Source organism: Erpetoichthys calabaricus, chromosome 17 (assembly GCF_900747795.2).
Source record: "Erpetoichthys calabaricus chromosome 17, fErpCal1.3, whole genome shotgun sequence".
Classification (NCBI taxonomy): Eukaryota; Metazoa; Chordata; class Cladistia; order Polypteriformes; family Polypteridae; genus Erpetoichthys; species Erpetoichthys calabaricus.
Genome location: NC_041410.2, coordinates 6,354,544 through 6,382,148, shown reverse-complemented (window position 1 = coordinate 6,382,148; position 27,605 = coordinate 6,354,544). Strand labels below are relative to the sequence as shown.

General features: G+C 41.0%; 1 protein-coding gene across 1 annotated transcript; it reads right to left on the bottom strand.

The window, feature by feature from the left end:
* Nucleotides 1-2,702: 2,702 nt before the first annotated feature.
* gtf2f1 (general transcription factor IIF, polypeptide 1) lies at nucleotides 2,703-27,588 on the bottom strand. The gene is made up of 14 exons (XM_051920699.1): nucleotides 27,443-27,588; nucleotides 24,987-25,044; nucleotides 24,193-24,239; nucleotides 23,312-23,384; nucleotides 22,934-23,127; nucleotides 19,440-19,610; nucleotides 19,122-19,324; nucleotides 17,780-17,918; nucleotides 16,126-16,175; nucleotides 15,897-16,022; nucleotides 13,853-13,926; nucleotides 6,880-7,021; nucleotides 6,662-6,791; nucleotides 2,703-3,864 (listed from the first exon to the last, which is right to left on the bottom strand). The coding sequence occupies exons 2-14, from the start codon at nucleotides 24,996-24,998 to the stop codon at nucleotides 3,660-3,662; spliced, it is 1,566 nt and encodes a 521-aa protein (XP_051776659.1). The 5' UTR covers nucleotides 24,999-25,044; nucleotides 27,443-27,588; the 3' UTR covers nucleotides 2,703-3,659.
* Between the last annotated feature and the right edge of the window lie 17 nt (nucleotides 27,589-27,605).

Below are 27,605 nucleotides of genomic sequence, written 5' to 3'. Positions count from 1 at the left end.
CAAGACATTCCTTAAGGGAAAATATTCAACCAAAGCCCAGTCTTAGAATCATCTGTGGACTTACTGTAACTACAGTAGGCACACACAGGTCAGTGACAGCAACAGTAGCAAATGGGGGTGTGAAAAGGCTAATGGCTAAAAGGCTAATATCCAAATCCTATTATGTGATATATTCTACTGTTAAATTCTGCTCCGTACTTGTAATATTTTTATTTTTATACTGTATTGAGGATTTGTTCTGTGTATTGTATTGACTTGACCCCCTTCTTTTTGACACCCACTACACGCCCAACCTACCTGGAGAGGGGTCTCTCTTTAATACTGATGCTTTAATCAATTTTAATACAGACTGTTCAACAAAAGGATATTTTATTTAAGGGCAAAATTTAGTTTTTAAATATTGGATTGTTTTTTTCTTAGTCTGATCCCATTTTTTAAAAAACTGAAAGCCGTTTGTCTTACCTTTATTTGTAAATGAAGTCTATGTGCCTATCCTTCTCCACGACAATCTCCATCAATTTCTTGTAAAGGTCCTCCTTATATTCCTTTAGTTTTAAAAAATCTTAAGTCTTCCATTTTGGCAGTCAGTCAGAACAAAAAAGTAAAATAAACGGAGTGCTGCAGTGCACTTGACTTTCTGATGTTGCTAACTTATCGGTGCCTCTGTGTAGAAGAGCAGCAGCCACGAGCACCTGCTGGGCTCACATGTGCACATTCATTAAAGATATTAGCCTGTTTGTCAGACATGGCCGCTATCCAGTGACCCGAGATGAAGACTCAACTCCTTCATGTGTGTCTTTTCAGAGAATCCTCGGGTACTGCTGGTTTGACTTTGTGTTGCTCATGGAGTCCCGACTGAGGCACATGAACTTCATTGTGAGGGAGCGTCAGTTACGGCACTATGGCCATGTGGTGCAATTACCCAAGGGTGATCCAGCTCGCAGGACCCTCATTGTTGAGAACCAGGCCAAGGGAATGCCCACGTAACACCTGTCTGTGGCAGATAGCGGGTCATTTGCGGAGAGTGGGACTGGAGTGCATGTCTGCCTAGGGGGGTTTGCCAAGCAGGATCCCAAGCTGTTTGGTCGTGTGGTGGGTGTGATAACACACTGTACCAGTGCATGCCCCCCAATCTGACCTGACCTGCGGGTTATTGGACTAATCGAGGGTCCAGGTTTAGGGATGCCGGCTAATGCATAGGAAATGAAAAGCAGCCCTGCATTCACCCCAGTTAAAGACTTCCAAACTCCGTGTTACCCAGCTCCACATGTCTTGTTTCCATACAGTCCCCATGTTAAGTCAATTACGGTATCGACTTTTATTTCTATCAGTGGTTATGCCAAAACAATAGCTAAGAGACATATTCCACCTTTATTTATTACATTAGATTTTTTCAGTGGGTCACAAATTCCCATACACCAAGCTGAATATTTGTTTTAAAGAGCCTGGAAGATTCCATAAATTGATGTCATGACTTTCAGAAGCCTCTGATTGCCCAGTTCTCTTAACTGAGGGTGCACCTGTACTTTTACAGCCAGTGCCAAAATCCAAGCAACTCTGCCAAGACCTTTAAGAAAAGGTGGACCTTCACAAGGCTAGTTCTTCCTCAGAAATAATTTCCTAAAAAACTAAAAGGTACCACAAGCATCTGTACAAACAATTGTACACAAATATAGATATCTAGAGAGCACACACATCATTCAGGAAGGAAGCACAAATCAACTTCCCGGATGTCGTGAAAGGCTCGAAAGAACCACAAGTCAACAAAGGAAGAGGTGAAAGAGCTGGGAGGCATCAGGTACCAAAATACAGTACTCTCTAGTACGTCCACCATTAAAAGAGATTTTCATTGCTGTGCAAGAAAGAAGCTCCTACTCCAAGAGCGATGTACAAAAAGCCAGGCTGAAATTTGCAGGTCGCTCACCAGGACAAAGCCCTGGCCTTTTGAAGGAATGTTCTGTGGTCAGAGGAAACACAAATGGAACTGTCTGGCCATGGAGATTACCACCATGCATGGCAGAAAAAGGGCGATGGCTTTTAAGCCAATGGCCACCATTCCTACTTTGAAACATGGGGTTGGCAGTTTCATATGGTGGGACTTGGGGGTACTACAGAAAATAAATAACATCACGAGGTAGGAGGATTATCTAGAAATTCTGAAGCAACACCTCAACTGGAAAGTTCAAATTTGGTCTCAGGACATGGATTCTATCAGACCCCCTCAGAGCTGTAACAAAATTACATAAAGGCAACAAGATGAACGGATTGGAGCGGCCATCATAAAGGCTTCACCCGAATCCAACAGAAACTCAAAAAGGATGTCCAAGCAAGGAGGCCCACAAGCCCAGCTGGCTTACACCAGGAGGAACGGGGAGAAAAGTCCTGCTACGTATTGCGAGAGGATCTTGTGGAAGGCGACCCCCTAAGTGAAGCGATTAAAATGCAAGACCACCCAATACAAACACAGTGCATGTAAACTTAAATAAAGGCTGAAATTAATCTGTCCCATAGCTATCGCGGCGACATGGCCACTTACAGAAATGAGGCCGAGAGCCCAATGGACTTAACACGGGGAACATGGCGACGTGATGCGTGTGCGGCTGGGAAGTCTTTAGCAGAGGTAATGTCATTTCATACATCTCAGATGGCTTCTCTTTCACTAGTATAGCTGATGCACAGTATTCACGTACAGATTGTCATTTTTTCAAAATCTTTTTATTTACTCAGATTAGAAAAGTGCAATGTAAACATCGCTGTAAAATAAAAACAGATAATCACAGAAAAGTTGAAATGTGCTAGCGGCTCTACAAAAGGTACAATATTTATGTACAGCTTCTCTAATGCAAGTCCTCATCTCCGCATTTCCACATTTTATGATGATGCTCCTGTGCGGAAAGCGGAGGAATCCTTGCATTTGCTCGCACTCGGTGTCTTTTGGGTAAAATTCAGGAATGGTTTAATTTTCCAATAAGGTGTGACAGACAGCTTTATGGATTGGCTTGCTTCCAGGATCAAGCAGAAATTTGTATTAATTCCCAGCTATTTACCCTAAGATTCCAGCGCAGCTGCCGTCTCCATAAAAGGTCCGGCTGCTGAGCGGCCGACGGGTGACAGCGATCGTCAGGAATGCTTTGAACGGCTCAGTGGCTAATGCGAAGCATTCTCGTGGAATTAACATGGCATCCAAAACATTCCTGCCCTTGCAACCTCCGGCTAGCTGCTGTGTTTACGCCATCAATCAGCCCGCAGGTCAGTGACGACACGTTAACGGCCTTCCTTCTATTAGGAGAATGCAAATGTGCTGCCCATCATGCACAGTGGCGCACACGACAGGCCAAAAGTGCATCCCCCATTCCGCTAAAGCGCAAAAGTACGCACACCTTGGAAAAACTGCAAATGCACCCAAGTACAACTTGACCATTTCTGTTATTCAAAATGATATAAAGCAGTTTTTAATAATAAAAAAAATGACCTTTTAACAATCGCCTCACAGTCTCTGGCAGATTACTTGAGGAGGGAAAAACAAACAACTCAAAAGAAAATTCCTGTCCCTGACCTGCTACTGTGTTTCTTACTGAAAATAGAACTTTTAAATGGCAGGCCACCTTATAAGGATGCGGTCAAGTGTAACCCCCCTGTTTCTTTTTATCTTACATGGCTTACTCCTTTAGGAAAAAGTGCATCTTGTCGTTTATGCTCTTGCGCTCAGGGTTGAGCCTTTTCAGAATCTGGGCCAAGACGTTGACAGTCTGCTCACTGCTCAGCCCCGTGCGTTTCGTCTGAAATTTCTTCAGTAGGTCCTTAGTGGTCATTGGCTTTCGGATTAGATACCTGCGGACCGCATCTTCCGTCAGCTGGATGTCACTGTTGGTGGGCAAAAAAAAAAAAAAAAACAAACAAAAGGTTTTATAAGTTAGCAGCTTGCTTCTCCTGTCGGTTTTAAGTTTACTCTAAGCTGTTTGTTCAAAAATAACTAAAATGCCACCAATAAACAGGAAACCCAGTGACTCATGGGAGTGAATTTTTTTGATCAATGAATGATGGGGAGAGATGGGTCTTCAAGCCATAAAGGCAATCCCATAAGTCTTTGGGTTAATGTAATTCAGGAAGAAACTATTAAACAATCTTCTTCTTTCAGCTGCTCCTGTTAGGGTTTGCCACAGCGGATCATCTTCTTCCATATCCTCTTGTCCTCGTCATCTTGCTCTGTCATCCCCATCACCTGCATGTCCTCTCTCACCACATCCAAAAACCTTCTCTTAGGCCTTCCTCTTACCTGGTAACTCTATCCGTTTCACCCTTCTCCTAATATACCCAGCATCTCCCCTTTGCACATGTCCAAACCAACGCAATTTCGTCTCTCTGACTTTGTCTCCAAACCGTCCAACCTAAAATGACCCTCTAATGTACTCATTCCTAATCCTGTCCATCTTTGACACACCCAGTGTAAACCTTAGCATCTTTAACTCTGCCACCTGCTTTCTGGTCAGTGCCACCGTTTCCAGCCCATATAACATAGCTGGTCTCACTACCGTCCTGTAGACCTTCCCTTTCACTCTTGCTGATACCTGTCTGTCACAAATTACTCCCGACACTCTTCTCCACCCTGCGTACACTCTTTTTCCCCTTCTCTTCCACAATCCCCATTACTCTGTACTGTTGATCCCAAGTATTTAAACTCATCCACCTTCGCCAACTCTACTCCCTGCATCCTCACCATTCCCCTGACCTCCCTCTCATTCACACATATGTATTCTGTCTTCTTCCTACTGACCTTCATTCCTCTCCTTTCTAGAGCATATCTCGACCTCTCCAGGGTCTACTCAACCTGCTCCGTACTCTCGCTACAGATCACAATGTCATCAGCAAACATCACAGTCCACGGGGACTCCTGTCCAATCTCGTCTGTCAACCTGTCCATCACCATTGCAAATAACAAAGGGCTCAGAGCCGATCCCTGCTGTAATCCCACCTCCGTCACTCCTACCGCAGACCTCACCACGGTCACACTTCCCTCGTACATATCCTGTACCACTCTTACATACTTCTCTGCCACTCCCGACTCCCTCATACAATAAAGAAACCATTAAACAATACTACAGCCAAAAAAAAAATGTTTGGTATATTTTAAGATAGCGACTAGATAAAGGCACGTGGATTATGCAACACAAGCAACATCAGATTTTTTTTCTGTCTTTCTTCAATGGTCATTTTTCACAGGGCAATTCGCGAACTGTGTCCATACTGTCCAACAGACTCAAGGAGGAATGGGGAAACACTGGCAAATTGTATTGCAATTGGTTTGTACAGATTGATCCAAATAGGATTACGGCACCAATTCCATCAAAGTCATCAGCTACAATCTCTGCATATCTCATCAATACTGCAACCTCGATGAAGGAATGCCATTTTCAGTTCAACCTGGCAAAGACGGACCTTATTTTTCTCACCTTGGCTGTCTATTCAGCACCCCATCTCTGTTCAGCTTGGTTCATTATCGCTAACACCTGCCAAATTGGTATGCAACCTAGGGGTGGTGACTGATGACCACCTGTCCTTCTAAGATCATGTTTGCTATGGTCTCTCAGTCTTACAGATTCTCACTGTACAGCATCTGCAAGATCAGATCTTATGCACCACAACTCCTGGTCCAGACTCATGTCTTTTCATGGCTGGACTACTGGCAGGAGCACCTTCATGTGTCACCAAGTCGCTGCAGAGGATTCAAAATGCAGTGTTATGTCACAGCCAAGGCAGGCACATGTCACTCCTCTTTTCTGATTACTACACTGGCTACCCGTAGTGGCACATATTAAGTTCAATTCCTTGATGCTTACCTACACAGTAGTCAGTGGGTCTGCACTTATATATTGTATGAGGAACGTTTCCGCACTTTTTTTAAACTCTATTAAGAATTTCAAAAACAAATTACATCACTTTTCTACATAGTCACCTTCATTTGCGATGTAATTTTCCCAGTGTCGTACCAACTTTTTAATGCCCAATTACTACTCCTCCTGCCTTCATCGTTTCCAACGAAAATATAAAAGTGCAGAAACTTTTTGAAAGTCCCTTGTATATGAGGACACTTGCATGGTCCCATGTTTCTTCTCGAGCACTCAGGTCTGCTGATGAACAGCGTCTGGTGATGCCACTTCTGCGTGTTATCAACTCTCAATCCAGACTCTCGTCATTTGTAGCGCCTGGCTGGTGGAACGCGTTGCGCTCCTCCATTCAGAATTCTGGACTCCCTCAATGTGCTCAAGAAGCACTTGAAGACTCTCTTGGGTTTTGTAAATCTGTGAATTGTTTATATTTTGCTCCGAGGTCTTCACTTATGGTAATCAATTTTGTCCCCTTGTCCTATAACACTTGTTCCCAAACAGTCCCCCCCCAAACTGATGTTACTTGATTATGTTGACCTCTTTTTGCAAATCATTTTGGATAATTCTTTTTAACTTTGAATCCAAAATATGAATATCTATTTCACTTGGAAGTGTGCGTTACAACATTAATAAATAAAATAATGATTAATTTGTTAAGACAGGAATTTTCATTCAAAAAGGTGGCCAGTAGTACTTTTAAGGATTATTTTAAAAAGGCTTTACAAATATCCAAAATAAACAAAAACAACAGTTATGGACAGATTGCTAAGGCTTACCTGCTGCTAGGTGTGGATTTCCCAGACTGCGGCTGAGGGGTGGATTTTCCTGAAGGGCTCTGTGGGTTTGCGTCCATTTTCAGCCTCTTCGCAGCAGGTGTATCAGAGTTGCTCTGTCCCTGACGTTTTCCTGAAAATAAGAATGATCAGACTGATCACCAGGATCTTCTACAGTAGGCCACCCAATACTACATGAACACATCTCTTTCACATCCCACCTTGCTCTAACTTGGTGGCTGCAGCTCTCAGGGTGGAAGACGTGTTTCCAGATTCTATGGAAGGAGTGCCAGGGCGGCTACTCGTCCGAGAGCTTCCTGCTGAACCCTTGCCGCTGGGCTTCTTAGGCGGAGTCCGCTTTTTCTACAAGGAGATTAAAAGTAAGAATCTTATCATCTGAGGTGTGGGTACTAATGAAATGAAGAGTGAAAAAAATACCATAAAAGGCTTTAATTTGCCTGCTTCCACGCGACAAAAATTAATCAGTTTCATGATTTCCGCCACCTTTGCTGACTAGCTGCCTGTGCCGCAGCAGCTGGCTGTATGCCTGGTGTGCAGAAACTAATAATAAGTTGCATTCATAGCGCCTTTCACAAAACCAAGGTCACTTTACATATAGATGGAAAGGAAAAAAAAAAAAGATCACACAGAAGACAAAAATTTGTCGAACAGGGACAATTTGAGTTGAGATTTAAAGGTGGAGAAAAAGGAACAATTTTCGGAGAGACTGAGAAAGAGAGTTCCAGAGCTGAAGGGCCATAACATTGAAGGACCTGCCTGCCAGGGTGGAGAGACAGTAAGGAGATGACTGCATGAGGACTTGAGAGAGTAACAAGGAGTGTTAAGGAGCTAGGAGCAGAGTGAGGTAGAGAGGGGCAAAGGTTATGTAGGGCTTTGAAGCCGAGGAGCAGAATCTTGAATTCAATCCTCGACGGAACCGGTAACCAGTGAAGTTGGGACAGAACAAGGGATATGTGAGCAGAACGTTGTGTGGCTGCGGAGTTCTGAATGTACTGGTGCTTCTGTATAGATTTTGCAGGGAGTCCAATGAAGAGGGAATTACAGTAATCACTACAAGTCATTATGAAACAATGTACCAGAGTTTGAGCATCGTTAAAGGACAGAAATGGATGGAGTCGAGCAATGGTACGGAGAGGATAGAATGAAATTTTGGGCAGAGATCTAATGTGTAATGAAGTACTAATGAAGTACCCCCATTCTTTGAACATTTCGAAAACTATGCCATTATATTGTTCTTAACAGTTTAATTTTCTTTGTCTTAGATGCCACACAGACGTCCAAGGCGCAGACAATGACAGCAAAGGTGATGGGCTGGGACTCCTAGATGACTGACCTCAATCCTCAGGTATTCATTTCACACCAGTATTACAGCTTTGAAGATTTTCTGTTAAATTCTTTATGAAAATTCTTACATTTTCACCCTTTAGTAACACCTTCTGCTGGAAATAAGAAAACATAATAAAGCCAATTATACAGTGTGTCTAAAGAGTATTCATCACCTTGCAAGTTTTCACATTTTATTGTTATGTAACATTGAATCACAGTGGATTTAATTTGGCATTTCAGGCAGAAAAAAAGACTAATTCATTTAGACCACTTGGTAGAGTTCTGTTTTTCACTGTGCCATTAAAGATTCTTTTTCTTTTGATCAGTGTCAACCATGCCAAATTAAATCCACTGGGAATCAATGATGTGTAACAATAAAATGTAAAGACTTTTTATGGGCAATTTATATGTTGATGTATGGAAAGTATTGTGACAGGGTGAAAATTTTAACTTCATATTTTCAATCCTTTTTAAACGTATAGGTGTTCTTCAACACGATTTTGACTATTTTTGGAGTGCTGCCTGTGTGAGTCAATTCCACTCAATTCCCAAATAACTCGGGCAGTTATTAACAATGTAAAGTGGTAGAAGCCTATTGATGAAATCAAATCAAACTTTACTTGTCACACACAATTATACATAAGCCATTACCAGTATCAAATAATATTAATTGTACATTATTATACTTGTGCTCTCTCTCAAAATGAACAGAATTCTGGTGTTTTAGCTTAACCCTCAAGAGACAGAGGAGCAAAGAAAAATATCTTGTACATGCACACAGTTTAAACACATTTTTAAATGTATTTACAACTTATTACCGTATATACATGAGTATAAATTGGGTCCGGAAACCCGAAAAAATCAATCATAAAATCAGACACCTGTTTTTACACCTTCTTGCCTCCACCAATCCCGCACCATTTTCTCAGACACATCAAATTTTGTTGCAGCAGCGCAGTTACCAATTTTTCGCTACTTCAACAACTTTTAATTTAAAACCAGCTTCATATTTTCTTCTGATCGAATACTCCATCGTAGATAAGGGATGCTCTTACGATAAAGGTGTATGAGGGTGTGAGATACATAAAACACAAAACGGAGCAAACGTCACTTCAGAATAGTTTGGGTATTACCGTGTGGTCACGTAGGCACAAAAAGGCCTTGTGCTCCGTGGTTCCTCTCTCAGGTGGACGTTAGCATATCATAATCTCTTGGACCAAAAGAATGAGTTTTCCACATTTGAGTTATAGGACCTACATTATAAAATACCGGAAATTATACGATAAAATCAAGCTCCGACTTATCCGCAGGAAAACTTAAATGCAAGTAGATATGGTATATATCTTAGCTTGTTGTTTTCATTGATGGGAAGCACTTTGTGGCATCTTTTAGTCTTTAAATATCTGCTAGCACCACTACATGTACTTTGGGCCATTATTAAGCCAAATTAATGGTTATTTTCACAACAACACTGTGGTAAAATGGCAATGAATGAAGAAAGCAAGAACAGTAGAGGTTAAAAACCGAAAATGACGTCAAACACTGAGGTGCACCCCCCAAAGAACCTTAGGCATTGCTGCCATGCGCGGAGTTTACACTTTATTTCATTTACATTTATTTCTGAAATTTTCCATTTAATATTTTCTGGACACTGTAAAATGGTGATAACTAAAACTGTGAAAACTGTATCCATTGATATGGGAGATCTGCTCTATATAGGAAACAACAAAATGTCTGGGGTCTGGCTGTAATGTCATCTAGCATCCACAAGAGGTTTGCAATGTCCAATGAACAAAAGCACCAAGAAACACAGAGAAAGAGGGCTGTGAGGCTTAGTACTGTTTATCCGGTAAACTGAGGCTCCTATGTGCACAACGTGAATAAAACCAATGGACTTGCCATTGTACACATTTTGCTCAAGGGGCATTTGGCTGTGCTCGTTATATTATATAGATTGTGAACAAAATTTATCCCATAGATTTTGCACATGTCATAGGTATAGATGTAGGGAAAGTATTGTGATTGGGACAAAACTTTGAATGATTAATGTGTTTTAGGAAATGTACAACAATTGATATTTCTGTGTCTGTAGGTCAAAATGAGTCTGTGGGAATGATGAATAAAAAAAAAAAAAAATCACTCCATTTAAAAAAAAAAAATTAAAAAATGGCAGCAATTAATACTGAAAACCAACAGCTGCCCACTGATTTTGAACCAAGGTTTTTTTTTTTTTGTTTTTTTTTTTTTAAATTACCGAGTTGATTTTCTGTATTTTTCGGACACCTGCGTCCTAATTAACTGCAGCACAACTACTGAAAAATAAAGTGCATCCTCCTTCCACAAGACTTGTCCATTTCATTCCACATTGTAAAATACGTGCCTGCAACATTTTACTGCTAAAAACCAGTTTTATGTAAGGAATGCTGTGTGCTGGACACATCAGAATTTTTGAATATTTTCAATTCCATAGTTTTAGGCACATGTACATGTAAAAATTATTTTTCCACATATTAAATAAAATGATCTTAATTATAAGAAAACAATACAATAATAAGACAGAACAGAGTGATTGTTTTATTTAATACTGTGTCAAGTCTACAAATTCAGAGTCTTACAGTTGATCCTTCCAAGATGACAAATTATTTTATGAGGCACAGGCCTAAAAAGGCAGCCACAGTGACAGAGCAGAGAAAGAATTTCCCTCCGAGCTATAAATAAAAAGGACTTGGTGTTTGTCTTTTATCATTTTCCAGGAGAGGATTTATTAGTTATAACAAAATGACTCTAAGTGTCATATAGATTTATTTCCTTTACAATTCTGATTAGCAGGTGCACATAATGCGTAGGGTGGCGCAGTGGTAGCGCTGCTGCCTCGCAGTTAGGAGACCCGGGTTCACTTCCCTGCTCCTCCCTGCGTGGAGTTTGCATGTTCTCCCCGTTTCTGCATGGGTTTCCTCCCACAGTCCAAAGACATGCATTGGCGATTCTAAATTGTCCCTAGTGTGTGCTTGGTGTGTGGGTGTGATGTGTGTGTGTGCCCTGCCCGGGGCTTGTTTCCTGCCTTGTGCCCTGTGTTAGCTGGGATTGGCTCCAGACGACACCCATGACCCTGTAGTTAGGATATAGCAGGTTGGATAATGGATGGATGGATGGACATAATGCATACTTGGGTTGAGTGGACAGTGCATCCTTTAGAAAAGTTTCAGTTAAAAGTTCTAAACAAGGACTTCAGGTTATGTGTTTTTTTTAAATATTATTTCAAGACCTGTTTAAGGTTCCTGAAGTATTTTGATCTTAAAAGGGGTCTTTGAGCATATCAACGAAACAAAACAAGTGAAACATGCATCTGTGAGAGTTCTGACTTGACCTTAACGTAGCAGTCTAGAGAGCTCTGTTGTCAACATTAGAACCATTAGAAGATGATTTTCAACTCCAGTCCTTGGGGACTCCTATTTCTGCAGGTTTTTATTCCAACCAATTTCATAATCAATGCCTCATTCTTACTCTCAACTGATCTCATTGTTTAGTGAGTGATCTTTTTTTATTCTCCAATTCTAAGAAATTCAGAAATATTTGTATTTTTACCATAATCTCTCTCTATATAAAATCCAACGTCTGTCTGCTTTTCACGAGAGAACAACTTAACGGATTTAGATCGGGTTTTTTTCTATAATTTGCTTATCATAGTTCGCATGAGGTACTGATTTATTTGTGCAAATCCAAGAGACAGGCAGCGGGCCGAAGGCCTCCTCACTCTTTCACCAGACTCTGGGCATTCGCTTAGCTAACGAACGAGAGAACTACTTAACGGATTCAGATCGGGTTTTTGTCTAGAATTTGCTTGAACATTCCAGTTGATTTTGCAACTACTCTTATTGCGCCAAGAATCATAGTTCGCTTGCAGGAGCGATATATTCGCATTAATCCGAGACAGAGGCTGTGGGCCGAAGGGAGGGGGAAGTGTGATGTCAGGAGTGGGGAGCCGGGCGGGACCCTCAACCCTGTCCTGAATCACTACTACGCGGGTGAAGCCTTGGAAGATGGCTAGTATACAATATTTCAATTTCCTTTGTCATTTTAATAAACCATTTTCATTACTGTAGGTTTTCCTCTGTTACCAGCAACACTGAATGCTAAAGGGGAGCAATGGCTTCAATGACACATTCACGTGTCTGTTCATTTGTAAGAAACACTTTATATGAAAAATTGAAAAATTGCAATTTATACAAAATATAAAGTAAAAATACATAAAACAAATTAACCTGCACTTTACCTTTGAAAAGAATCATGGCTGGTGTGAGTGAGTTTCTAAACTCTTGTGGGATTCCACCCAACGGGACGACACGCAGAAGAGCGTCCCAAAGCAATCGCAGTCTCCCAGCACTGTAGCAGTTTGCCGTAAAAGTGAATCCGAAAAGATTGCAGACATGCTATAAGTGCCTGCCGTCGACGGGTGATACAAGGAACAAGGAACATTATAAATGCGCAGGGCACAGTACTACTTGGCCACGACCCTGCCTGACTGCTGCGTCTGTGTATAGGGGAGTGGCAGATCCCGCTACAATAAATAACTGCGCTGTTGCTGTTTCAAGCTGAATAAAGCTGGTGTTGCTAAAGTACTGAGACTCAGCTTCGTGTTTTGGGGTGCAAGACAGGGACTCAAACGTCACAGCACACACAGTCACAATGCTGTAGTAAACGGTATACGCTCGTATGGATGTTGACTATATAAGTGAGGCATGCCGACTCAGACGGAGAATAGCAGACGATTGCCCACAATTCTGCGGCAAGAGAGAGAACAACATTCAGCTCAGTTGTGATCACATGATGCTCAGCAGACAAAGCGTATACATACTACTCGTATTACAAGACCTTGTTCATTTATCAAGTCAAAATTTATTAAAAATTTTAGCTCGTCTTGCAAAACACTTGTAAACCAAGTTACTCGCAAACCGAGGTTCCACTGTACCTCAGGGTGCGTCTGAATAACAGGCTTGAGTGCAGTACCAGCACACAGGAAGGGTCAGAGTCGCCTCTATTTCCTAAGGAGAGGGAGGTCACTTGGTATATGCAGGCCACTCTTACATGTTTTCTACCAGTCTATAGTGGCCCAAGTGGGAGCCTTCTGGGGAAATGACATTCGAACAGGCGATGCCAACAGACTAAATAAAGTGATGTAAAAGCCTGGTTCAACCTTGGGAGTCAGGCTGGACTTATTGGAGGTTGTGGTAGAACAAGAGGGTCACTCAGCAAGCTGCTTACTATCCTGGACAATGACATTCACCCCCTGTATGAGGGGCACCTTCAGTAACAGGTTGAGTCAACTGCATTGTCCAAGGAGCGTCATGTGAGACACCAGGCTTTATAAGAGTTGCTCCTCGGCTGAGGTGGGTTCCCAGTGTGCTAAATGGGAATCGATCTGGCAGACATCTTAATGTAATTTCCTTTGCGATTAGTTTCTACTAGTTTCTACTCTGAATTCAATTACTTTCTCCATTTCCACACTGATGTACACTCTATTCTTGATGTCATGTCTTTTCAAGCTACTTCTACTCTGTGCCAATAATGTAGCCTTTTTTTTTTTTACTTTTTTATTGTAATTCAGTTGTAGTGATTTTATTGTGGTACAATTTTTCCAGTATGTATGGGAACGGATTCCCCCACAATTTCTCATTTAACTGAACCTGGTAAACCTCTCTCTGTCCCAAAAGACCTTCACACTATAAGTACATAATGAAAATCAGCATCCTATACAAAACTCCCCCATCAACACCACACGTTCCCACCAGCGCCACCATTACATAGTCTTGACTGTTCTTTCTCACACCGATTTGTTTCCCATCTTACCGTCATGAAAAGCGCAGATGATGCCTCTCCGTCAATATCGCTCTCCTCGGAAGAGTCTGACTCATCGCTGCTGTCTATAAAACAAGAATACATGAGAGTGAGCATCGGAGAGAAAGCCAAGTTAACTGGTTTGCCAGTGCAGAAGCCTGATCAGTCTGCCTGCCATAAAAGCCAGGTGTTCACTTTTACCACATATTTGTCTTTGTGAAAAATTTGTTACAACAGACTGAATATTTGGGGCTTCTCTCTCAGACATACAGAAATTCACCTCTTGTAGAACTGAACTACAGAAAAGGGTATATATAGTTACTGCAGCTGACAGAAATGCGCACTAATTTTATTCACTCTTAGATGTCTTTTTGTGTCCGACATTTTCATCTAACAACCTCCATCCATCCTCTTCCACTTATCCGAGATTGGGTCGCAGGGGCTGCAGCTTGAGCAGTGATGCCCAGACTTCCCTCTCCCCGGCCAGTTCTACTAGCTCTTCTGGGGGAATCCCGAGGTATTCCCAGCCCAGCCGAGAAACATAGTCCCTCCAGCATGTCCTGGGTCTTCCCTGGAGCCTCTTCCCGGTTAGAGGTGCCCGGAACACCTCATCAGGGAAGCGTCCAGGAGGCATCTGGATCAAATGCCCGAGCCACCTCATCTGACTCATCTCGATGAGGAGGAGCAGTGGCTCTACTCTGAGCTCCTCCTGGATGACTGAGCTTCTCACCCTATCTTTAAGGATTAGGGTTAGAGCCACCACCTTATCGTGGTGGAGGGGTCTGTGTGTCCCAATGATCCTAGGTGCTCTGTTGTTGGGGGGGCTTTATGCCCCTGGTAGGGTCACCCTAGGCAAACTGGTCCTAGGCAAGGACAAAGAGCGGTTCAGAAAACCTCCTATGATGTACAAAAACTTTGGATGGTGTTTTCCCCTCGCCGGGGCCCCCCTCTGGAGCCAGGCCTGGAGGTGGGGCTCGATGGCGAGTGCCTGGTGGCTGGGCCTGCACCAATGGGGCTCGGTCGGGCACAGCCCGAAGAAGCAACGTGGGTCCCCCTTCCCATGGACTCACCACCTGTAGGAGGGGCCAAGGAGGTTTGGTGCAGTGTGAGTTGGGTGGTGGCCGAAGGTGGGGACCTTGGTGGCCCGATCCTTGACTACAGAAGCTGGCTCTTGGGACGTGGAATCTAATAACCTACTAACACCAAATATTCTGACATAGACATTAAGATCTGTCATAATGCTTAATAGCAACCTAATGCCAATAAATGCAATATTGGCCTTCTGGAATTAACTCAGCTTTATTCTTTAAATTAATTTGTCTTTAATGGTTAGACGCAGACAATTTCATTGCTACTATTAAATACCTGCACTGTGTTGCACTGCATTTTATTTTTATGGGGAATTAAACTGAGGTGATGATTTATTCATTTGTGGATGCACCAGCAGTATGACATGTGGGATTGATGGTGCATTCCCATAAAACAGGAGTTTTTGGAACACCCACTTCAATGCGTTCACATGAGCTGCTGGAGAGATTTGTGGGAGAAATTTGAGGTTGTTGTTCATTTGATGTTTAGTCCAAAGAACACATTTAACGGAAGTACAGAGAAAGCAGTGCATCACTTCACTCCTGATACAATTATGCCACAGAAATTACTATTTTTTTTTTTAAATATTTTCTCTTATTGACCAAGTTGAAAGACCAATGTTATGTCACAATTCTGAAAATTCAGGTAGGACTGTTTTCTGCAAAGTGCGTGACTCGAATCTCCTACTTCGAGGGCATTGAATTTTCTGACTGGGAAACTCTGCCTGACAGCATGTGAATGTAGCATAGTAAACTTTATGCTGAATCAATCTGTGTTTGTGGATTCTGAAACTGTACCATGGTTGTCATTGTTTGTTACAGTTAAGATTTCTATTTGACTTCAAACATCCATGGAGCTGATGTTTAGTTCAGACTCCAAATTTTCCAATAACGGATTGGCTACGTTGAATGCTGTCCTGACATCCGCAAATAAGAAACCCTGCCTTTCTGTCAGCTTATTGCGTCACCTTTCTTTTTCCTTTTCTCCTGCTGCACCGGAGTTTTTTTTCCATCTTCTTCTTCTTCCTTCTTATCCTCTTCATTCTGTTTCTCTTCTTCGCTCTCCTCACTGCTTTCCGATGCTTCATCAATTCCTGACCACAAACCAAATTTGAAGTTATATTATATCTGCATGTTTGCAAAAAAGTGACCTGCTTCCTTTGGAAATTGATACATATACCTGAATGGGCCTCATACCTTTGGGAACATCATTTGTTTTTGTATTTGCTGGCTCGTCTTCTTCAGAGCTGTGAAGGAACACAAAAATTAATCAAAACCACTAAGTTTATGGCATGCTAGATTATTTATGTATCTAGTTTTCTCTGATAAATGTCCATGAGAGAACTATGCCTCTCTTCTAGTGTTGCTGTTTAATGTGCCTCTTAAGTATTTATGTCAAACCAGTACAATGATGTGGTGTAGCAGCAAAAGCCACACTACTAATCAGATTGGATTGGTTTACATGGGAAATTAAAATAAGAAATAGAATTTACAGTTTTCAGACATAGGCAACCAAAGTTTTTATATATTACTAGCCGTTCCACGCATAGTAGTGAAACAGGACAGGACTTTAAAAATCAATAAACAAACAGGTATCGCTAACTAAGTGGTGGCAAGGTACACTCCAAAACACAGCCAGAGGTAGATTGACTTGAATGGAGGCTGCCTTGTGAGTGAGGATGGCCCTGTCCAGCTCCCCACTCCTGACATCACGCATACCCCTTCCCTCGGCTCGCAGCCTTTGTCTCGGATTTACATGAATAAATTCGCTTCTGCAAGCGAACTATGATACTTGGCACAATGAGAGAAGTCGCAAAATCAACCGGAATGTCAAGAAAAAAAACCCAATCTAAATCTGTTAAGTAGTTCTCTCGTGAAAAGCGGATGGACGTACAGACAGAGAGGATGTTGGATTTTATATAGACAGAGATATCATCTTTAAAAATAAAGAGCCACAATTTTCAGATCTGCCCATTCAAGCTGTCAGCACTGGAAAAATAAGAAAATGCTTTGATGAATAAAAATCAATTTGCTCAATTTATTTTAATTGTTATTCAGCTAATGTCTAAATAACATATGAAGGTCCGAAAGCTGATATGGTCTGCTCCATTGTTTATCTGTAGTTTGTAATGTGAAGAAATACTTACCATCATTTACTTGACAAACTAACCAACAGGAAAGTACTGGAACAAGTTTGCCTTTATTTGGGATATCTCTTCAATTTCCCCATTCTAAGTTGTTAGTGGGGCTGTGTGTTATTCCGGTACTGGTAAAGCACCAAAAAAGGTAAATTTTAAAACGGTATGGTACCACCATTTGTTGGATTTTTGGTACCAAAAATAAACGTCAGCTTTCCTTTCAATCCTCACTGATGCACACTATTTCATTTGTGGAAAAATGTTTCTTTAATAGATGCCAGGAAACGAAACTACATGCTTCAACGTGACCAGAACTTTACGGGAATTACCCAGCTGTCATTGCTTTGATGCAATTGGGACATTGTGCCCAACCCTCCCGATCTGGACTTCATGGGGGACGACCAGAAAGCTTCAACATGATTGGGACTTCACGGCTATCAAGAAGGAAATGGCGCGTAGTGCAGCAGGATGACACGGCACACCAGGGAGGCTTGGGAAGGGTTTTGGAATCATTCATTACTTGCTTTGGAACTGTTCTGCTACCGGTACTGAAGTCAGGTGGTAATCTGGTGCTAGGATTAGTCAGTATATGTGCAGCAGTACAACAAAACCAGGACTTGCAAACAAAATTTAAAGAGCAATAATGCCTTACTACTTTGTGTAGTTGATGATGCAACAGAATACTTGCAACAGAACAAACTTATTCCACTCACCTGCTTTCATCGGACATATAGTCAACCTCTAATCCCTCAAAATCGCCATCATCACTGTCCTCTATGGCTTCGCTGTCTGAACCCTTTTTTTTCTTTTTCTTGTTTGTGACCTTCTTTTTCTTGGGCTCCTTCTGTCCACCTAGATCCCAGCATAAATGATGAAAGTTATACTGAACTCTTGGTATGCTGCATGACCAGTGGGGCAATATGGTACATGAACAAACATTTTTACGAGAGTATTGTGATAAAGTTGGGAGGGATTACGCCAAGGTGGTTTCCAAAAAGGTGTTACCAGAAGGAACAGAGAGGAATGAATCTCACCTGAGGGAATCTCAAGATCACAGAAGGTGAAGGGTGGGAATTTGAGGTGATTCTAAGTAAACCAGATAACGGACTGTGGTATGCGTGTGTGTACACCTGTACATAGTGTTTAGGGAAGCAAGCACTGGATTTTTTATTGGCTTTCAATTTCTAATAGTGAAGAGCAACTGACTTTTTGTCATGTATGGTGGTTACGTTCAAAGAGTCACATTTTGACTGGTGCCAGGAATTGGGACTGTTTTCCAAACAGTAGAATATAGCACCTTCTTAAAAAAACAGCACACAGCTAAGTGTTTGTGTAGATCTGTCTCTCTCTCCCTTTTAGCAGTCAATATCTAATGATTAGCAAAAAAGCAATGTGAAAAAAGGGTGACACAAAGCCAAGATGGGAATCTTGGCATTGGACCTCGGCAACATACAAGACAGGTAAGCTACCAATAAACTGATGCTACAGAGACGTTTTACCTTCCTACAAAGCTACAGTACCCTAAGGAGAAAACGGCCCACCAGACAAATCAACATTTGGATTTGGAATCAGACAGACCACAACATACAGGAGAGTTATTCATACGCAATCCCTCCACCAATTCTCACGTCAAGTCTTTGTGTTCTGACATGAGTGTATGGTCTACATCATTAAGAGCTCATCGCTGGAAGCCATATTTAAGTCAATGACTAAAATGTATAGAATGATGAACACAAAAACAAACACTAGGATATTGTACTAGTTTGGTATTTTTCAAATTGAAGCTGTTTCTTCACAAATATGGTATACTGTATTCTATTCATATTAAGCAAACACTAATATGAATTTAACTTAAAGCAATCAATTTCTAAGATTGGCTCTTACATCTACCATCTAGAACTCTGATTCATATAGAAAAATAAGTTACAGCAGAAGCCTTATTGAAAGGCCCATTAATTATTGGCTTTGCCAAAAAGTAAATCTGACAATTTATTAAGTAACTCTTCAATGAAACTCACTTTTCTTCCATGAGGGCTCTTCAGCCATTCCACATACCTTCAGCCTCGCTATCGTCACTCTCATCGCTGCTCATCTCCAGATCATCTTCCAGGTCATGAATTTTCAGTTCTGAGCCTCTCTTCTTCTTCTTTTTCTTCCCCCCTTTCTTTTCTTCTTCATCCTCATCTCCGTCATCTTTGTCCTGGTCTCTCAGACGCCGCTGCAACATAATGCTGAAATGGTTCACCACCTTATTCCTCCTACAAAGAAAAGCAAAACCAGTGTTTAACAGCAGATAGAAGACATCTGCCTCTCATCAGTCTGTTTTGTAAGTCGAGGGTTTGAGTGGGAATGCACAGAAAAACATGTAGCCACCTGCCCCATTCTTCCTCTGCCTCTTCTGCAGTTAGCGTCCTGTGCTTGGCAATTGGAATAAAGTTGTACCAGGCATTAACTGGGAAGGCCTCAAATGCTCCATCTGGACATTGTGTAAAGATGTAGTAGGAGGCATTTTCTGTTATGCCTCCCTTTTTCTGACCTTTAAATCTGAAAATAAATGAACGGTTACATCAGTATCATTTGTAGAGTGTGGAGACATTCCTGCTTCCAAATACCAAGGTTAAACAAAAACAAAAAATACCTTCAAACAAGTAAACTTTTAATAACACACCTTGTATATGTGGCTCAAAAAAATCAAACATTTTGTTTAATTAGCTTTGTACTGATGAAAAAATAAATCTGAAAAGAAATTTGCTTGGACTGGAATTTCACGTAATTAAGCACAATACTGGTTTTACTCACTTCATCTTGCTAACCCCTAAATTTCTTTTGTTTCACTTAATGTAGAATTTTATACTTAATAATGTAGGCACTTCGTTGATCTGTAAGCCTGCAGTTATTTATTTTTCTAAATACAGAGTATGCTCATCTCTCTATATATAAATCTTCCTATATAATACGCTGCCGTGGCTGTCTGTTTGTCTGTCCAGGATTTTAAATCACCTGTAGCTTGCAAACTGTTTGACCTATTGACCTGAAATTTGGTACATATATACTAGGTGATGTCTACTATCTGCTATTGGGGTTATGATTGACCCCCAAAGTTATTTCTCTTTTTATTTTTATTTTATTGTAGAATCAACTGTTGGCAGCGGACAGCAGGGAGGCTGTGAGGTGCATGAGTACGGGCGTCGTTCTCATCCCTACCACCTTCGCCGTCACTTCCCCTACCTCTTCATATCTTAAATCATTCTTGAGGCAGATTGAAGACTTATGTACCATCTTAAGTGAAAAATTAAGGAAAACGTACTAAGTAATTGCAACACAAACACCGACTTAATCATTTGTAATGCGAAAAGATGCTGACGAAAGAAGAGAAGAAGTGGGCCGCTAGGGTGGAGAAAAGAAGAGCTGCTCACGAAGCAGCAAGCGCATCGACCTCTGAACAAACGAATGGTAAACGTACAGAGAAAGAGGGTGAAAACTAGGAATGCTCAAGTCAAGTGTATTCACTGCACGTTATCGTGCAGTGTGCCGTTACTGGTATATATATATATATATATATATATATATATATATATATATATATATATATATATATATATATAAAATCCAATGTCTGTCTGCTGTTCACAACAGAATTACTTAACATATTTAGATCTTTTTTTCTATAATTTACTTGAACATTCCGGTTGATTTTGCGACACTGCACTAATTATCATGGTTCGCTTGTGGTACCGATTTATCTGCGGGAATCCGAGAGAGACGCAGCAGGCCGAGGGGAGGGGGCGGGGCCCTCCTCACTCATGGCCAGCCTCAAGGCGTATCTTACATCTGTTTAGCTAGCGGATGAGAGAACTGCTTAATGGATTTAGATCATTTTTTTTCTAGAATTTGCTTGAACATTCTAATTGATTCTGCGACTTCTCTCATCGTACTAAGTATCGCAGTTCGTTCGCTAGAGCGATATATTCATGCTAATCCGAGACAGAGGCTGCGGGCCAAGGGGAGGGGGAAGCGTGACGTTCAGAGTGGCGAGTCAGTCTACCTCTGTGTTTTGGAGTGTATCCTGCCTCCACTTAGCTAGTGATACCTTTTTGTTTATTGATTGTTAACGTTTGTCCTGTTTCACTACTACGCGAGCGGAGCCATGGGGTATGGCTAGTCTTTTCATAAAATGAAGAATCTGAGGCAGGTAGTATGGCATAGTGGTTAAAGTTTTGGACTTCAAACCCTGAGGCTGTAGGATGAAATCCTGCAAATGACTCTGTGCGATCAGGAACACATACATCTAAGCTGTGCTCCAAAAAAAACAATGAAAGAAATATAACCAATTGCACCTCTTAAAAGCTGTAAGTCTCTTAAACAAGGACGTGTCAATTAAAAAAGTAAGCCTCTCATTTCCAGCTTTTGATCTTGCACTTAGTTTTCCCAAGTTCTCAGCATGTACAAGGTGCACTCTTGATAATTATGTCCCCAGAAGCAAACAAAAACATCCTGGCCTCAGGGCTCCTTTTAACAGTACCTTACAAGGACATGAAAACGAATCATGTAATTCTGAATTGTAATCAACATCTGTAATTTAGTCATTGCCTTCCCATTACTGCATGGCTCCATGCTGGAAATAAAAGCTACTCCTTCCAGCCTGAGAACGGCTCTGTGAATGGATCTTTGACAGCTTGGCACTGCGAGCAGGGTCCCCGCCTCAGCCACTCACCTATGGTGCCAGATAAAGTAATACAGCATTTCCTGTCAATTTTAGTTGGCAACTGGGGAGGCTGGAAACCAAACAACCCACACAAGCCCTTCCAGAATTGGTAACTGCCGGTCCACTGAAGCCAAATAATCATAAATGTCTATGCGTGGAAGTGTGTGTGTGTCTGTCTGTTCAGCCCGGAAGTGCAAGGCTACAGCATGAAGCTCAAAGAGCCCGCAAGGCGGCCCTAAGTTAATGAGCCGGAAGAAATACGAGCCTACAGCATGAAGTTGAAAGAAAGCGACTCCATTGTCTAAGTGAAACTGCTGAGGAAACACAACGAGAGGGAAATTTGCTTAGCCGCTGATAAGACAATAGGGGCGAGGACGTCCGCAAAACGAAACCACCGACTCTGCATTTCAGTTTTTTTTTTTTCTGACAACTTCAACAGTTTCTAGAAGCCCAGGCTTTTTACAGCACGGGCTTACACAGCTAGTAAGTAATATTTGAAAGTTAAGTATGGTGTCCAAAAAGGCTACAAAATTAATGAATCTCTAACAGGTTGAGGCATTTAAAATGCTACAGGTAACATTAGTGCAATGCTAGCAGTTTGGTGAAGTAAAAATGGATACTCTTTACAGGAGTAAAACCAAACAAGAAATACTTTTACCTCATTGGTTGATTGTGGGACAATATAAAAATGTATAAAATAGAGTACATCCTGAGGAATTACAGTATAAGCCCACCAAAAGACAAATTATGGAATGCTTTTTGCTGTACTGTGCTGAAGGGAATATTGTTTCCTTTGTGTGCTTATTTTAACAGTCCTTATCATCAGCATTAAAACAAGTTAACCGCACCTTGTCATCGAATTTTGCTCTCCTCTACCCATTGTGGGAGTGAAAAGACAAGAAAAGTGTCAACGTTTAACACTAAAAGAACTGAATTACCAAGTAGTTAGGTAATTTCTGCTTGGTACATACATATCTGAGCAATGCCTTTATGGACAGCTACCTTTTCCGAATTCAACTACCTTTTGTTATCTTTCATTTAATGGGTGAGCCAAAAGTCCTTTTTTTTCCTTTTAACCCTGCTACACCTCTTCTTCCATAGGCAGATACCTCAACAATCATGATGTATGAACACAGAAACACTGGACACTACTGATACTCACTTGCGACCAGCTTTACCATTGACGCGCAGCAGCCAGGGTTGGTCCTCTGCTCGAAACTCTCGTGTTATAATGCCATACTTTTTCCGCCGGGACTCTTCCCTTTGCTTCTTTCCAAACTCGCTACCTGCTCCAGACTCTGGCATTTCTTCCTCCTGATACATCTTTTTGTTACTCAGATCACGTTCCATTTTTGCCTTAATTAACATGACACACAAAATGTCACAGTCTTTTAGTAAAGACAAGCTTGCTATTTATTGCACAAAGGATGCTAAAGAACCTGAATAGTTTGTAAAGTGTGGTATCAGCTTTTTGAAAAATATGCAAGAGGTTATTAAGTGTTCCTATGGCTAGCGGGTCTTCAGTAAAGAGGGTACTTACCTGCGTCCAACTGGAAAAGTTAACTTTGTCCCCAACATTGAAGGCCATCATGTTGTATTTCTTATTGGTATTCCTATAACAAGGTATAACAGAACTATTAATACTGCAAATTTGCATGGATATACAAGTTTACCATTTAGAGCTGGGCTGTCAAACTCATTTCCTTGTTGGCTGTAGTGACTGTTCAGTTTTGTTCTTGCATTCTAATTGAAATCATTTGACCGCAGGATTAAAAACAAAGAGAACTGAAGTTGGATCACTAAGGGCTACAGTAATTGCTGAATTTAATTCAAGCCCCACTCCTTATCAAAAAGCTCATCAAATGCTTTCATTACACTACTTGTTTAATTATGCCTCTCATTTACCAACATCTGCATCATTGAGGACAGACATTATTATTTTGCAAGATCCCTGAAGCTACAGATATCCATGTGCTAAATTGAAAACAAATGACATCTTGCACTTAGTTGTTTAAAATTAAAAATCCAAATATTAGACTCAAAGAGAAACAAGCAGCAATATTATGAAAGATTTCAGGCTTGAATTAAAACACCTGCCACTACCTCTGCCCTCCTGGAAAAGAATCTGACATCCCTCAGTCATGGAGTCTCATATTACAGTGAAATAAAACAGTCCAGTAGTACACTTTAGACAGGGAAACAAATAATCACACACTGCCAAATCTACACAGTGACATGCACCGGATGTTGGTCCCAGGGTAATAGCATACTAAAAGGGCAGCAATAAGATAAACATAACCACCCCATTTCATTAAAGAAATTATTTTAGTAAAAAATAAATAAGTAAAATAAAATCAGACTAGGCCAAGTTTACTCAGAAAAAAGGAACAACAACTTTGAAGATGTAACACTGCCACATACTTGGGGACTCTGACAGTGTATTCAGTAGATGACGTCCCACTGGTTCCCTGCAAGATAACCAAACACAGTCTTATAATTTGTAAGATTTTCAGACACTTTTATTCAAGCATATAATACATAACTACATTAACTGACTACTGCAACCAGAAATGATATTTTATATGCTACTTACTCCATGTGATTGGTAATGATGACCAAGAAAAACTATTAATCTTTAGTTTTCATGGAGAATGGAGATAAAAAACTTTATGATAGAATACAAGCTAATGGAGACCAATGCTGTACAATGGCAAACGATACGAAAAACATCCATGGGGGTGGAATCTCATGTTACTCTGTATAATCCACGTGTTAGTAATCCAGTTGTTTGCTTACAACATGCAAAACACATACATTTTATGTTAAAATATTTTTAAATAAATGCTTCCAGAAAATCAGCGCATATCATAAACAGGGAAAGCAATTCACACGAGACTGAGCTTATGGACTGAAGATTCGCCTCTCCTCTTCACTCATTGGTCAAGAGTCTTGTCTTCAATTTAAAACTCAGTCCCCTATAACTTGACCCGTAACTGACATGCTGATTGTGTGACACAATGACGTGAGATTTTTCCCCCCTGTGGATGTTTTTAACATTATTTGCCGTAGGACAAACGTGGTAACCATTGGCTTGTATTCTATCATTAACTTTTTTTCTACTGTGATTCAGTTGAGACACAACAAAAATAAACTACTAAATGACAACCAATACATTCTCAGTGCAAAAATTCAGATGGCAATATATTAGCCCTTACCAGCGTAGTCATGACTAGAGGAACAGCAGACCAGTGCTATGAAGGAAATCGTTTTCCTCTGGAAAAATGACAGAACAAGATAAAGGAGGTTGACTAAATGTTCACAGCCATTAGACATCAACATAATCTTTAATTTCATTAAAATTGAGGGAAAAAATATATATTTATGCTTCAAGAAAGAAAGAAAATGTCCGACTCGGCAGTTACAGTCGTACTGAGGCTTTATACATTCGGAGGGAAATATGAAACACAGGTACATCTCAATAAATTGGAATGTCATCGAAAAGTTAATTTATTTCAGTAATTCAATTCAAAAAGTGAAACTCGTATATTATATAGATTCATTACACACAGAGTGATATATATCAAGCGTTTATTTCTTTTCATTTTGCTGATTATGGCTTATAGCTAATGAAAACCCCAAAATTCAGTATCTCAGAAAATTAGAATATTGTGAAAAGGTTCAATATTGTAGGCTCATGGTGTCCCAATCCACTCAGCTAATTAACCCAAAATACCTGGAAAGGGGTCCTGAGCCTTTAAAGGGTCTCTCAGTCTGGTTCAGTAGGCCACACAATCAGACTGCTGACTTGACAGTTGTCCAGAAGACGGTCATTGACACCCTCCCTCCACAAGGAGGCTAAGCCACAAAAGGTCATTGCTAAAGAAGCTGGCTCTTCACAGAGTGCTGTATCCAACATGTTAATGGAAAGTTAAGTGGAAGGAAAAAATGTGGCAGAAAAAGGTGCCCAAACAACAGGGATAAGCGCAGCCTTGAGAGGATTGTGAAGCACAGCCCATTCAAGAATTTGGGGGAAGATTCCCAAGGAGTGGACTGCGGTGGAGTCAGTGCTTCAAGAGTCACCACACACAGATGTATCGGGGACATGGGCTACAACTGTCACAGTATTCCTTGTGTCAAGCCACTCCTGAACCAGAGACAATGTCAGAAGCGTCTTATCTGGGCTAATGAGAAAAAGGACTGGATTGTTGCTCAGTGGTCCAAAGTCCTCTTTTCAGATGAAAGTCAATTTTGCATTTTATTTGGAAATCAAGGTTCCAGAGTCTAGAAGAAGAGTGGAGAGGCACAGAATCCAAGTTACTTGAGGTCCAGTGTGAAGTTTCCACAGTCAGTGATGATTTGGGGAGCCATGTTATCTGCAGGTGTTGGTCCACTGTGTTTCATCAAGTCCAAAGTCAGCACAGCCATCTACCAGGAAATTTTAGAGGACTTCACGCTTTCCTCTGCTGACAAGCTTTATGGAGAGGCCGATTTTATTTTCCAGCAGGACTTGGCACTTTCCCACACTGCCAAAAGTACCAATACCTGGTTTGATGACCATGGCGTCACTGTGATTGATTGACCAGCAAACTCACCTGACCTAAACCCCATAGAGAATCTAACAAGAGGAAGATGAGAGACACCAGAACCAACAATGCAGACGAGCTGAAGGCCACGATCAAAGCATCCTGGGCTTCCATAACACCTCAGCACTGCCACAGGCTGATCGTCTCCATTCCACACTACATTGATGCAGTCATTTATGCAAAATGAGCCCCGACCGAGTATTGAGTGCGTACATGGACAAACATTTCAGTAGGCCAACATTTCTGTATTAAAAATCATTTTTTTATTGGTCTTATGTAATATTCTAATTTTCTGAGATACTGAATTTTGAGTTTTCATTACCTGTAAGTCATAATCAGCAACATGAAAAGAAATAAACGCTTGAAATATATTATTCTGTGTGTAATGAATCTATATATGAGTTTCACTATTTGAACTGAATTACTGAAATAAATTAACTTTCGATGATATTCTAATTTTTTGAGACGCACCTGCGTAATGTTAACAACTGACACGGGTTTTACTGTCATCTTGAGATTCTACTTTCTTCTCCACCGCCTCTGTGCGCTCTTAACTGGACCCACTTTTTCAGTTCAGGATCAGAGGGAGCCACCGAATCAGATACTAAAACCAACAGTTGTGCCGCGGAGCAAAGTGACCATTTAGTGTAATGAAATATGAAAATCCTGTAAATGGTATTATGCTGCCAGGACCAGATATCGGGCTAAGCGAAACCGAAAGGAAACAAGTTGAACGTAAGGAGTTAGGGGTTTAACTAAAGACAGGTCTGTAGGTGTATCTAATGCGATTAAAATATACCATACCATACCATACCATTTTTATTTGTTAAGCACTTAAAAACACAGCATTACAACTGACCGAAGCGCTGTACAGTTAAAACAAGCAAGACTAAAAGCAAAATATTAAAAACAAACATTAAGAGAGAATTAAAACAGAGACACTAAAAACAGGTCGGGGACCCAATAAAACAGAGAAATAGCAAAAAGCAAGTGGAAATAAGACAGGTTAAGAATTAAAAGCCAATGTGAAGAAGTGCGTTTTTAGGTGTGATAAGAACATACAACAAAAGCAAATGCCAGAGTCAAACCTGCCGGTGGAGTTCACGAAAGGCTGCTGAACTTCTTCGGCGAATAAACGTTCTTGTTTCAGTGAGGTCTTCGGGATATTAATTAAGAAGAAATGAAAAGTCCATAAAGCTACATGCGCCAACAGGCAGAAAACAAGCAAGCGAGCGAGAGGCACTGTCCCGT

Bases quoted from the DNA above. Each gene is read 5' to 3' on its own strand.
- gtf2f1 (XM_051920699.1), bottom strand. The intron at 17,919-19,121 runs GTATGTGGAATG...GCTGGGATCTAG, and splicing joins TGACGATAGCGAGGCTGAAG to GTGGACAGAAGGAGCCCAAG. The intron at 3,865-6,661 runs GTAAGCCTTAGC...GCCCACCAACAG, and splicing joins AAATCCACACCTAGCAGCAG to TGACATCCAGCTGACGGAAG.